We start from the raw sequence: 14186 nt of genomic DNA, 5'->3' as shown, positions 1-14186 counted from the left end.
CTGGAGTCCTTGATGATCCTCCCCGCTTTCCTCAGGCAGCGCTTCCTGTAGATGTCTTGGAGGGAGGGAAGCTCACCTCCAATTATCCGTTCAGAGCACCGCACTACTCGCTGGAGAGCTTTGCAGTTGTAGGCGGTGCTGTTGCCATACCAGGTGGTGATGCATCCAGTGAGGATGCTCTCAATGGCACAGTGATAGAAGGTCCTGAGGATGCGGGGGCTCATGCCGAATCTTTTCAGTCTCCTGAGAAAGAAGAGGCGCTGCTGCGCCTTCTTCACTGTTTTGTTTGTGTGTACTGACCACGTAAGATCCTCAGCCAGGTGTACACCAAGGAACCGGAAGCTGCTCACTCTCTCCACAGCAGCGCCGTTGATGGTGATGGGGGTGTGTACTTCTCTGCACCTCCGGAAGTCCACTATCAACTCCTTTGTCTTTGCGACGTTGAGGGTGAGATGGTTGTCTTGACACCAGTGGGTCAGGGCGCTGACCTCCTCCCTGTAAGCCCTCTCATCACCATTGGTGATAAGACATGATGTGAAAGAAAGGGCGGCAGATGTTTTAAAATAGCAAGTGTAGTGGTACAGGCCAGGTACACAGACAGACGGGGGAGCCTGTCGGGAAAAAGTGAAGAAGCGGACAAAAACGTAAAATAGCAGCTTCTGGCTGCATTTCAGTGATATCGAGGACTGCAAAGCAGAGTGCAGAATTGATAAAACTAGGAGCAGGCTAAAGTGATACCTGTTTTTATTTTCAGCCATTATCCATTGCCGAGGACAACACGTTTCAAGACTTATGACGACTTTGAAACCACGTATCGCTCTTACTCTCAACAAGCAGCGGGTGCTGCTGTGGGCACCTCGCCAAAGCGCTCACAGGCGGCAGATAGTCCCCCCAGGTCAGGGGTCTGCAACCTTTAACACCCAAACAGCCACTTGGACCCGGTTTCCACGCAAAAGAAAACACTGGGAGCCGCAAATACTTTTTGAAATCTAAAATGAAGATACCACTGTATATATTGTTTGTTTTTTTTTTACCTTTATGCTTTGTGTGAACAACTAAGTAAGTAAAGTTTATTTATTAAGTGCTTTTCACAGACAGGCAGTCACAAAGCGCTGTACACAAATATTAAAATAAACAATACGATCAATAGACATTATACACAATGTAAAAGATCAAATGTAAATAATGTAAAGAATATAAAATACGTAGATCAACAAAAGGCTTGTTTGAACAGAAAAGTTTTTAACTGCTTTTTAAAAGAATCCACAGAACAACTTAGGTGTGTTGCTTATGAAATCCATGAAGTGCTACAGAGGAAATTACATTTTATTCATGTAATTAACACATTTTGAACTCTTAAAGAAATATAACAAAAGGAAAGACACCCAGCTGAACTAAAATGATCCATGTAGCAAACAAAACTGTTGTGAGCCGCCACCCTTATATCGTCTTTGGGCTTTTGGAGCCTTGACCTGACTTTTAAAAAATAATTGGAAAAAAAGCACGACGATGCTAAAAAAAATAGATATTTGCAAAATTCTGCCTAAATATGTATTTTACCTGGTTAATGTGTGTGGCGGGGCGTGGTCTGCAGCGCCGCTGCAGGGGAGGCGGACGCACCTGAGCGGGACCCGCAATCACGCCTCGCTGCCTTAAAGTCTGTGCCCTCTCTGCTGTTGAAAAGCTACAGCTGGCTGTATGCGTCAGCAACCGTGTGTGAAAAGGGGTCAATAAAGAGATGCTGAAAAGCATGCTCATGAAATCATCGATATGTTTACAGTAAGACTTATGGTCCCGAACCTCTGTTCACAGCGTCTGCAAATCGGGGCTTTCATCTTTACGCAGGACATCTGTGAGGCGTGAGCGGTGTTTGTTTTTAACATAGTTCACAGTGGAGAATGGCTGCTGACATAATGAGGATCCGAAGATCCATAATTGGCCTACCTGGGGTTGAAAGTCTCGATAAATGCACGGCGTTTCGGCGGGTACACCGGCTTCCGCGAGTGTTTTTGAGCGATGAAAAAATAATAAGATATGATTTTATTTTTATATTTCAAAATCACAATAATCTTCCAATTTAGAACTACAAGTTAAAAAAAGAACTAAACACAAATAAAATACACTTCAGCTAAATACTTCTAATTTATTTTCCCAAACCACCCGGAGCCGCAAAATAAAGACTAAAGAGCCGCATGCGGCTCCGGAGCCGCGGGTTGCCGACCCCTGCCCCAGGTGCTGTCAGAGCAGGGGGAGATGTTCACACCTACGCGTCCAAACTGGCAAATGAATCGCGCATGAGCGAAGCCGCTGCTCCCGCCCTGACTGTAACGCAGTCAGTTCTTTTACTGTTACTTTTTGTGGCTCACATAGTTTAAAACTACTTAAAACACACACACACACACACACACACACGTATCTATTTCGGGTCACTTTTGCCGGTCCCAAGCCCGGACAAAGGAAGACGGTTGGAAGTGTGACATAAAAAAAAACAATAATTGCTAAAATAAATTTAATGTGTAGTTCTAAATATATTCTAAATGCATTTAGAGTGGATTTTTTTTAACTCACTTCATGTCTCCTTCACGATGTTATTTCTGTATCCAACAGTAGGTTACAATTACATAAGCATAACCAATTAGGCAACTTAGGGATGACGTCATCTTGCGATTTCTAGCAACTTTTAGGACAGCCAATAGGGATTTTTCTTACTGAGGAGTTGGCAACACTGCAGTTGTTTGTGACACAACCCCCCTGCTGACAGCAAACAGCTACAACATGTAAACAATATTCTGCAAAGTGTAGGCTCTGCACAGGACTAATGCAAGACTGCATATCAGGGGGAGTGATCTGTATATAACACGAAACAAAGAGAGCAATGATCAGTGGGGATCTCTCAGTATGGTATTTCTGGTTCTGCCCTGACCCGGTTAGCAATGAATTTGTCAAACTTCTCCATTGCTGCACCAATCAGTCTATCAGTCTTCCTCCTTACTCATGAACAGGACCCAAAGATACTTTAATTCCTCCACTTGGCAACAAGTCATCCCTGACCTGTTGTGGGTACTTCAAACGTCTGTGGGTCAACTTTGGAGATGTTAATGCTGCCGTCCATTTACCTCTGAAGTTGGATGTCAGAGCCAAGAGTGACACGACTCCTGAGTCGACAGCGCTTGGAAGCTGCTCCAGTAGTAAAAGTGAGGAAAGATAGAATTTGTTTTGCTCTTGGTAAGCAATCTTGTATAACACCTGTTGTTGGTTTATTTTTATTTGTAGAGTCAGTTCTCTGTGCAAGACAACAGTGGTAGTACAGAGTAAAAGTTTAAGTTTTACTCCTGTTTATGTGCACTGCTACCATCCTGAAGCAAGATTCCAGTTGGAAAATCTGACTAAGAAAATGAAAAATACTGCAGGTTTTTTTCATCACTGCAGCCAGGCAGACAGAGTTGTTGAGCCAAGCATTCCTTTAACATTAATAATCATGGGGGGCTCTTCAACTGGTGGGGGAGATTGTCACATCTTGCAGGAGCTTTCCTCTCCTCAGGAGCTCCCTCTGCAGGAGGGGGAGATACAGGAGAGGTGGAGGAAGATCTCAGCCTGGGTGTTTATTGTCTTATGTAGTCTGGAAGATGAGTGGATGGTGGGGTGGGTGCAGTTTTCTCTGTGGTGGGGTTGGGTGGACTGTCCCGGGCTCTGTGGGGCCGGGCGGCGCTGCTGCACTGGGCCCGGTCTGGATGGGCCTGGGCCCCCTTTCCCTGGCGGGTCGCGGAGTATGGGGGTGCCTACTGGGGTCAGCGGGGGAGCTGGCCCCAGGGAGGGGTCACTTGCCCCTCCCTTCCTTCCCTCCCCATCTCCAGCTGCCTCCCTCTTCCCGCTCCACCACAACCACCCACACATGCAGGGCCTTGGAGTAGGGGTATGTCACCAGGGTGCAGAGGAGGCTACCCCCCCTCTGTCCCCTTCTGGCTGCCTCTGCCTCAATTTTATCCCACAACTTAGACGTTCACATTACTCACACTCTCATTACACATACATATAGGATCTTGGGGGTGGGCACGATACACGGAGTCCAAAGTACCATCAGGGTGTACACCCCACCCCTGGCGTCGTTGCCCACCTCTCAATTTTAAATACACGTAGACATTGAGGGCTAGCAGGAGGGACTATGCGCTTACCTGCTGCTCTCTGGCAGGTAGCTCCATGCCCTCCTGGGTTTTAAATGCACCTTAGAACACACATGCATCAACATTACAATGAGCGGGTGGAGGGAGGTTTGGAGTCTTCTCTCACCCCCGTTCTCTGCGACCTGCTGGAGCGGGGGGGCTAGGACTAGGAGGAGTTGGCCGTCCGACTGCGGTCTGGAGTGTGGAGCCTTCCTGCTGCTGCGGAGTCGGGGCGGTCTGCCTCCCCCCACCGCAGGGAAAAGGGAAACACCACCTGGGTCTGGGTGCAGTTCCCCCCTCCAGGGGCAAGGGTACCTAGACCCGGTTCGTAGAGTACGCTTGGGGAGTGTGATCGTGTGTACAGCGTCTCTTTATGTCTGTCTCCACGTTGGTTGAGTGTGGAGTAAGTGCATATGAGAGCATGAGGGTGGGAATGGATGTTTGTGTCTGTGTGTGCCTGTATGTCTGTGTCTATATGTCAGGTTGGGTATCAGACGCCACCTCTCTGGGGACATCTCAGGCCCTCCAAGGTTTGGAGGCCTATCTCCACCCACCACCACTTCCCCTGCCAGTGGCGGACCCCCTCAGGTGTCGGTGCGTTGGTGGTTCTTTGTGTCTGGGGGTGGGCGTCCGGGTACACACCGGCTCACTCCTTGGCGGCCGCTTATCGGGGCCACTTCGGAGGTGGGGTGCCCCCGGCCTCTCGGCCTGGGGCTCGGTCACTCAGGCACAGCTGGCTGCCGGCGGAGCTCACGGGCGCGTCACTGCAACTCCCCCTGGCTTCTGCTCTGCGGCTGCTGAGTGAGCCCTCATCTGGGACTCTCCTCAGCTCTTTCTGGGACAGTGGCGCGGCTGCCCCTCTGTTGGTCTTCCTTGGTCTCTTGTGTTCTGGGGGCCTCTGGATGTCTGGAGTTTTGATCTCCTCCACACCTGCTTCACGCCCTGGAGGACGGGGCTGTGGCCCCCCCACACCCTCTAGCAGATTATTACATGAAGGAACCTTTTAAAAAAACAAAAAACAAGCGCGTCCATGCTCACAGGTGTACACACGGGTGATCACACCCACAAACTACACCCTTTTTGGCTCTTACCTCAAAGCACACTGTGTTCTGTTGATCTTATGTGCTGCACAATAATATTTAACATTTAGTATTTACTGTCATATTCCCATATATCATTGTGATGTTGTTTATTCTATTACTCTTGTTTTCTTCTGCTTGTTTTCTTTTTTCTTTCTCAGCAGGTGATCCAGGTGATTGATATATGCATTTTTTTTTCTCTGCCCGTTCTGTTGGTTTTTGGTTTTTGCCCTTCTCCCCCGTCCCTCTTCTCAGCTGTTTCTCTTTCCCTCTTTCTTTCTCCCCTTCTTTCCCCCAGTCAAGTCTGTCCCGTATTCAGTAAGTGAAAATAAAATAAACAATAAAAGGTGAATCAAATGGACCATTACGGCAAGGCTGGGATGGTCAGTTTGGTAAAGTAAATCCGTTGGGCATCTTTCTTTGCCTTTAGACAACAATTCTGATGGCAAAAGAGCCAAACGGGACAGGCAGAAAGAAAAAAAAAAAAAACCAAAAAAAAAACCAAAACATTAATAATCATGAATTTCTTCATAAATAAAAGTTTACCCATTAGAGTAAACTGTATAACATCCCAAAGACATGTCATTATACAGCTACTTTAAATCCTATTGATATTTATTTAAACTGTTCTCTCCAGTTGATCTTTCTGAGTAATTTCAGTTACTGCTTCATTCAAGCCATTCAAGCTGTTCAAGTTCTATTAGACCAAAATGTCCAACAATTAATTAATGCTTTAATATTAAATATGATCAAAAACCTATGTATGCCTTTAGGGTGGCTTTAATTGAAAACATTCCTGAAAAAGCCATCACCTGTCTTAGGCCAATCTCCAACCTTCCTTTTATCTCAGACATTCTTCACAGAGTAGTTGTAAAACACTGATCGGATGGAAAGGAACGTTTTTTCTTTTGAAGAGTTTCAATCTGAATTCCAAATTCATCACAGTACAAAAACAGCACTTGTGAAGGTTACAAAAGATGCTCTGTTAGCCTCTGTTTCTTCACTTCTTTACATTTCTCACTCTCTGTGTCATCCTTATACACCTCTCTGCATTTAATCATTAGTTATTTGTAATCTCTGGTTCTCTTCCACAGCGTGTCTTTGGCCTGTGTTCCTCCCCTCATCCCCACCCAGTCGCAGCAGATGGCCACCCCTCCTTGACCCTGGTTCTGCCAGATGTTTCATGTTGTTAAATGGGGGGTTTTCCCTCCCACTGTTGCCAATGCAATTGCTCATAGGGGGTCACAGCTGGTTGTTAGGATTTCTCTGTTTTCTAATATTGTAGGGTCTTTACCTCCCTGTGGAAGACAAGGTCATTGAGGCAACTGATTTAGTGCTATATATAAAAAAAAAAGGAAAAAAGTGAATGGCTTGTTTTGGCAACATAGTGTATGTCATAAAAGAGAAACCCGTGTCTCCATTGTGGTCCCTCATTTGCGTCTTTATTTCTGGTTGACAGGGTCCAGATGCCAGACGTCAATACACAGCTGAAGCTCGGTGAAATTTCCCTGCTTTGCAATAGTGTTGTCTAATTTAAAGAAAATGACTACACGGATCCATGTTATGGTTTTGCTGTTATGGTTATACCTGATGTTTTTAGATTCACATTATGTTTCAATAATGTATTTCACAGTATTTCAATATTTAATATTGAGCTCATTTTCAACGTTTTACAGTATAAGCTATAACAAGCTATAACGAGTTTCACAGCATGAGCAGTGCCATTGGCCGACCTTAGCTTTCACAACTTTTAAACGATGCAATAGGAAACCTTTCTTTGGTTCACCATTTCTGATCTATGGAGACTGCATCATTTGTATACAGTATCATTTGAAGGATTTAGCCGCTGAATTGGGACACGTCTGTCTCTTATACGTTGGTAAACTTTCACAAAGAGGTGATGGTCAGTTTGATACCAGGGAAGCAGAAGTCTCTAATGCAACAGAGAAAGTAGTCGGTAATCAGGGGCTGTGATCAGTTTGTAATTTAATAAATAAATGGATACAGAAATCAAAAACACACACACATGAATGATTCATCGTCATTTTCGTGGAAGGTTTAGCGAATGGCACATTACTATTGCATTATGGGTAAATTCAAAGCAGAGTTTTAGCTGTTTTTTCTTGTTAGACAGGAAACTGTTTTGATCAGCTGGTGATAGTACGCATCAAGTTTCTCAACAGGTAAAGCTCAAAGCACTATCTTTCAGATGTCAGGCTAAATGTTTTGAAAAGCTGCTGTCTCCCAACAATAGAGGAGCAAGCACACCTGAGTCAGCTAGCCAATCAGATGCCCACCTTAGAGTGTTGGGGAATGAGATGTGGGGGAAGGCTTATATAAGTAAATGCTTCAGAAGCTGATTCATAGTGAAGGTCCAGTGTAGGTTGTCTGTTGCTATGGAAACACGTCTTTCTCTCCCATCTCTGCGCTGCATGTGAAACTTTCAGTTAAATCTACTCATCTAGTCACACTATCGAACTAATGCTAACTCAGCCATTGGTTCCACCCCCTGTGAGATAGGCAGGCGATGCTGTATATATGTGTGTCCATGCATGAATGTGTGTCCAAATCCTCAGTTCATCCATGCTCGGTGGATGCTGCAGCCAACAGTTTTGTTTCTGGCAATGCACTCTATACTAAACCCCTTGGGCGTCCAGATTCAGTCCTGAAAATGAGACAGAAGGAGCAGTGAGACACACTGTAGTTCAAAGATTCCATGGCATTATTCTCAGAACAGACCCTGAGACTGATATTTACAGTGTGGAGACATTTTTATTCTTAGATTATCACTCTGATCATGTCTATGCTAAGCTAGTTAAGAAAAGAGCAGACTGATGTTAAGTGCATGCTAGCATAGCTTAGTATGTTAGGAAAGTGTAGCTCTGTAGCATTGTGCTGTGTGATCAAACTGCATATTTCAGAGTGGCCTTTTATTGTGGGCAGTCTAAGGAAGCGGTCTCCAACCTTTTTTGCGCCACGGACCGGTTTATGCCCGACAATATTTTCATGGACCGGCCTTTAAGGTGTCGCGGATAAATACAACAAAATAAAACTAGTACCGGTACCAGAAAAAAGAAAATTTATTCATAACACACGTGAAAAGACCCAGGAAAACCGAGTTAACGATAAAAACGATAACAAAATCACGCTGAAAACCGATAAAAACCCTGAAAACTATACATTTCACACCTGAGCCTCAACTCTCGCGGCCCGGTACCAAACGACTCACGGACCGGTACCAGTCCGAGGCCCGGGGGTTGGGGACCGCTGGTCTAAGGCACACGATATTCATGCTGTCTAATCAGCACCTTGACATGCCACACCTGTGAGGTGGGATGGATTATCTCGGCAAACGAGAAGTTCTCACTAACACAGATTTAGACAGATTTGTGAACAATATTTGATAGTAATGGGTCCTTTGTGTATGTAGAAAATGTTTCAGATCTTTAAGTTCAGCTCGTGAAAAATCGGAGCAAAAACAAAAGTGTTGCGTTTATATTTTTGTTCAGTGTAAGACATGCATGTTAGGTGATTCCAAATTGGTTGCAAATGTTGTGGTTAATTGCTTAAAGTGCATAAAATAAAATGCTCTGTGTATGAGTGAATGAAGCTTGCCGTTTTTTTTTAACTTTTTAACAACCCTTCTGTCCTCATCCCTTGAACACACCATTACAGAAACAACAACATTCAAGCTACCTGGTTGTGGTCAACTTCTGTATCTCCAGAAATCACAATCCTCTTTTCTATTCTGGTTTCAGAAATCCCCCCTTTTGCCATCTGAAAAAGAAAAGGGAGAAACATCCGAATTCAGTCAAGCGTCTTATCTTTCATATATGTCTTCTATGCCTTTTCTCAGCTTTTTAATGCTGTTTGTAAACCCTTAATAGTTTCAACAAACCTTTTCAGCCATGACAATATTACCATGGTTTGCAGTGGGATTTCTTAGGTTATGGTTTTACCATGGTGACACGTGTGGGGCTCATGTAGTAGCAGTAGTGCTCCCATAGTTATCATGTCATTTTGTTGATGGGTGTGTGGTGGTATTGCCATGGCAGTAATGTAAATCTTGCGTATTATGGTGGTACCTTGGTCCTGTGTTACCTTGGTGATGTGAGTGGTGGTAGTGGTGTTGGAGGTCTCGGTAGTGTAGCTGTGTGAGCTCAGCAGCAGACCAGCAGGAGTATCAGATTCTACTTGGCTCTGAAACAAGTATGAACATCAGCCAATGAGGAAGAGTAATAACCAAATACCAGCACATTTTTGTACTGATGAAAAATAAATGTTGAGGATAAAACACAGGATGTCAGTCTGGGGAAAAATATTTATGTATCCATCTATTTCTGGTACTACTCATATTAACTACACATCTTTTGATTGATTAAACTACGCAGTAAACTTTTACATCACTTCAAAGTAATCCTCTGAATTCTTTTCACCTAATTAAATAGTACAAACTGACCTCTTAAACTAAACACTTAGTCTTCCTCATTCCCAGAGTGTTTATCTTCCTAATCAATGTTGCCTCTTAAAAGAGGCAAAATTGAACCCTTTACAGCCAGCACCAGCACTGGTTAAGACATCCTGAGGTCTCAAACTGAGTGTTCTTGCCTTTATCATCTTAATATTCTGAAACAGGTAATGCTGAGCTAAAAGGGGGTCTAGTTCTTAGCCAATGGTCATACTCTAGTTTACAAATTAATGAATTTTGTCTTCACAAACTAGCCACTGAGCCCATAAAGTCACCAGGAATAAATAAAATTACTAACATTAAGAAGCAAGAGAGCCGAGGGAGGTTTTCCCACAAACCTCTTTAAAACCACTCATAAACCTTTTGCAGTCGAATGAGATGTTGCTTGGTCTCCATATTGACTTCCCTTTCAAGACTCAGAAGCTATGCCCATCTGATATACAATCTATGTTTTAAGCAAAATTAGGAAAACGGGAAAGTCGGCCTAGAGTTTGAAAATATATCAAACTCTCGTCTGACTGACATAATATTTCGATGTATTCATGTGAACAGAGGGTAGATTAGATTTTAAGGAAGAAATGGGCCAAAGGTCACTGGGTCAGGTGGGGTAGGTGCAGTTTCAGGGTGGTGAAATGGGGCAAGGGTAACTAGTATAGGAGTCGCAGATGCCATTTGGGCAAGTGTCTCAGGTGTTACCTCCTGTAGTGGTTTGAACTCATCGTCATCCCTGTGGGCAGATGGTTGCATCTGATGGGCCAAGTGCCTGGATGTGGGATGGAGTAAAGAGGGCGGAGGGGAGTTTTCTTCAAACTGCCACCCTCCTTCATCTTCCTGTGAGTCGTCTGAGTCTTCGTTGTCAGTGTAATGCAGAGTCCCAGGTGTTTGAGAGTCCAGGACAGAGCTAGCTTGCTCCTGTTCACAAAAGCTAACTGCTATCTTGTTGTTAATGTTATCCTGATTAGTGTCATTAGCGTTGGGGGCCTGAGTCTCTCTGACTGCAGCTTCGATGGCCTCCTCCACTGCTGCCTGTACCAGCACACTGACGGCATCCTCACTAGTCTCACTAGCATTGTCATCGCTAGCCTGGCTGCTGGGCTCGTAGCTAATATCATCATCATCATCATCATCATCATCACTTGTTGGACTATTAGCCCGACCATCATTAAAACTGTCACAGGCCCATTGCTGTGTGCTATCGTCAACACCTGCTGGGTTGGCTGGTAGATTACTAAAGGGCATGCCCACATGACTTTCTTTTGCTACCTTTTGCTGGTCCACCATTGCCTCGTCCTCGTCATGTGGCTCTGTCACCAGCATTATTGTCTCCACCTTCTCTGAAGTCTGAAAAACGAAGTGAAATCACAGAACATTAGGTGATTATTTTAACAAGTGATGTCTCCTTGATGAGAGTGCTGCACATGTGTGTCATTCTGCTGCAAACCGATTTGAAGGACTGATGTAAATGGCAGTTCTTTGTGAATTGAATTGAACTGACCTTCTCGAAATACAGAGGTTAAGCAATATTTGGTGATTATTCATAGAGTAGGAAATGGAAATGACCCCACCAGAGTCCAAATGCTGGTGGTGCTGGAGATGGCATGACATGGACATAACAGGTTAGCTATGGCATAATATATGAAAAGAGTATCGACATAACTAACTGAAAGGAGTATGGTGTAGAAAGGACGGAAAGCTGTTGAAGGCCAGGAAATAGAACAGAAAGCCTACGATGAAGGTTTGGTAAACAACTGCCTGCCAGTTACCCCAGTACCCCTCAAAACATGTCCACAGCACTATATGTGTGTAGAATTTCACCAGCTATAAAACAGCAAGGACCAGAACTTTAAATCTGTGCATAAACCTTTTTCAAATGAAACTGTGACCAGCAGATTGGGTACTGAGGAGCCTCGACTGAGTAAGTGACACACATGACTTTACTTGCTTACATTTAAATTATGTGCCTCTGATATTAGTTTTGAACAACCACGCGCCACTGCCAGCTAATTTTACCAGTGAGATGGACTGTACACTAAAGTGTGATGCAGTAAAAATCTGAATATGGGCAAGCTGGAAAAGATGACCTGTTAAACAGGGTTGTTGTTTGCAGTGTGGAAACACAAGTTTGTGAAAGTGAGATCAGAGAATGAGGCGATGTAGGATTTTGAAATTTACAACATAGGTCCATCTTCTAAAAGTCTCAGATGAATTTGAATTTTAGTGACCTCGACCTCATGGTGAAGGTTCTTTCAGGTACATGCACTAGAAATCTTAGACCAGTTCAAATCCTGGTGACCTTGTCACCTCAATTTACGTATTTCTTTCCCAGAGCTGTGAGACCATTTTATGGTCTTTAACAGCACAATTACAATTCTTACATAAAAATAAGTCATGCATGGTCTAATAACAACAAACCTTTGTCATAGTCCACGTATCAAAAGAGCTACAAACAGGTGATCTTTTAATTCATTTGCTGGAACGTGAACACTGAGATGAAAAATGTATTCTTGAATTCTTTATAATTAGACTCTTAATCAGTGCTAGTTATGTGTTAAGCTCGAACTAGTTAAACTGTGCACTTCAGGATCTGAGGATTTTAAATTAATTTATTTTACTTATAATATTTTTGTGAATATGTAGCCTTGAAAATGAAAGGACAGCTTAGAATAACCAGAAACCACTGAGGTGAGTATGATGGGTGAAGCAGCTGCTACAGGGTCATGGAGCAGATCGGTATCAGGGTTGTTCTTTATGATCTTGCTAGAGGATGCAGGGGAGTGTGGATGTCTTGCAGGGATGTCATAACAGCCTGGAGGACATGAATCAGATCAGTACTTTTGGTGAAGGGACAAGGAGAACCCATGCTCTGCTTATGTCCTTAGTGTTAGAACTCGGACCAATAATTGTGGCAATGGAGGGTTCTTGAGAAGCTGAGATGATTTGTTGCTCAGAATGCACAAACCTGGAGACTGAGACTAGCTTTTGAAACTGTAAAGCATTGAGATAGGATGCTGGATTTCTTTTACTGGCTGAGAGAAGCTGCAGTGAGGAGAACTGATTGTAGGTTTGACAAGATGCAGTGCTGGTTCTCATACATAAGAACACTGAGATTAAATCCACAGAGAAAAGAGACTTATTAACTCACAGAAGGCAGGCAATAAAATACCTGAAAGAGGAGTTAAAGAGAGCCAGACAAAAATACAACTGGACAACAAGGAAGACAGCTAGTGAAAAAGGCACCTTGAGCAGGTCGTGTTCTCTGAAGGTTTGTTGCTCTCTGGCTGATTTCAGCAGAGCTGTCAGCTCAGGAGACATATCATCAAATGTAGGTTTAGGCTGCACATATCAAACACACAAAAAACAACAGTTACAGTGAAAACAAAGAAGAAACTTGTAATTAAAAGTCTCAAAATAAAACTCCAGCCATGCAGGGGACACTGTGGAGCCATGGTGGGCTTATTTAAAATAGCCTTGAATTATGTTGATATTTTCCTATCTAAAGCCTCCTTGTCTTCCTGCCTCAGTTTCCAAAATGCATCCGGAGGAGAGGACCTTGATGGAGGAGCTTTGGGTAAGAATGTACAAGTATGTCTTTGTTAATTATAATACCACTGTTAGTGGTATTATAACAAGGTGGAAGCAGCTGGCAATGACAGCAACTCTGTTTTAAAGCAAAATCAGAGATTCTCATAGTGCACAGAGGTCTCCAACTCTCTGCAGAGACAACTAGTACAGACTTCCAAACTTTATGTGGCCTTCAGATTAGCTCAAGAACAGTTCATAGAGAGCTTAATGGACTCTCTAGAGTACCAGATGGAGTGGTGTAAAGTGCATGGTCTCTGGAGTTACAAATCACACTTCTCCATCTGACAATTTCAACTGATGAGTCTGAGTTTGGCGTTTGGCAGATGCGTTTATGGTGTGGGGTTGTTTTTCAGGTGTTGGGCTCGACCCCTCTTCTTAAGTAACTCTTCAGACATTTTGGACAATTTCATGTTCCCACCTTTATGGGAACAGTTTTTGGATGGCTTGTTCCAGCATGATTGTGTGATTGGCCACACAATGATCACCCTTGATGTGATCATTGTGTGGCCATAGCTCTCCATTTTGTGGTTGGTCACTAGTATGCTTGATTTACTGAACTTTTTGGATTAAAGTAACTTGTTGTGGTATAGGGCCGCTTGTATGTGACTGTTTGTGTGGTGGAGACACGCCCACACAGGCACCTTCAGGAGGAGGCCCTGCTAGGGCCGTAACAACCAGTAAACAATGCAAGGTTCACAGAGCCATGGATGAGTGATTTTGGTGTGGAGGGACTTGAACGGCCTGCACAAAGTCCTGAGCTCAACACGACAGAACAACATGAATTAAAGTGGAGACTACAAGACAGTCTTTCTCATCCAGCATCAGTGTCTGACCTCACAAATGCACTTTTGGAATAATGGTGAGAAATTCCCATAAACACATTCCTAAATCTTTTGG

The 14186-nt window shown here is 43.8% G+C and overlaps 1 protein-coding gene across 9 annotated transcripts in view; it reads right to left on the bottom strand.

The window, feature by feature from the left end:
- Nucleotides 1-7208: 7208 nt before the first annotated feature.
- epb41l3a (erythrocyte membrane protein band 4.1-like 3a) overlaps nt 7209-14186 on the bottom strand; it is a 29148-nt gene continuing 22170 nt past the window's right edge. For 6 of the 9 annotated variants that reach the window (XM_082546404.1, XM_082546403.1, XM_082546408.1 and 3 more), the window contains 5 exons: nt 12945-13040; nt 10404-11048; nt 9341-9439; nt 8936-9016; nt 7209-7904 (listed from right to left, as the gene is read on the bottom strand). In XM_082546404.1, the coding sequence (XP_082402530.1) occupies nt 7899-7904; nt 8936-9016; nt 9341-9439; nt 10404-11048; nt 12945-13040 (927 nt within the window). In that variant the 3' untranslated portion in view covers nt 7209-7898. The remainder of the gene's footprint in view (nt 7905-8935; nt 9017-9340; nt 9440-10403; nt 11049-12944; nt 13041-14186) is intronic. The other 3 variants (XM_082546410.1, XM_082546409.1, XM_082546411.1) reach the window with 3 other exon arrangements.

This window comes from Aulonocara stuartgranti (assembly GCF_965226115.1).
Source record: "Aulonocara stuartgranti genome assembly, chromosome: 9".
Taxonomy (NCBI): Eukaryota; Metazoa; Chordata; class Actinopteri; order Cichliformes; family Cichlidae; genus Aulonocara; species Aulonocara stuartgranti.
Note: the sequence above shows the minus strand (reverse complement) of the source record. Positions and strands in the feature narration are given on the sequence as shown.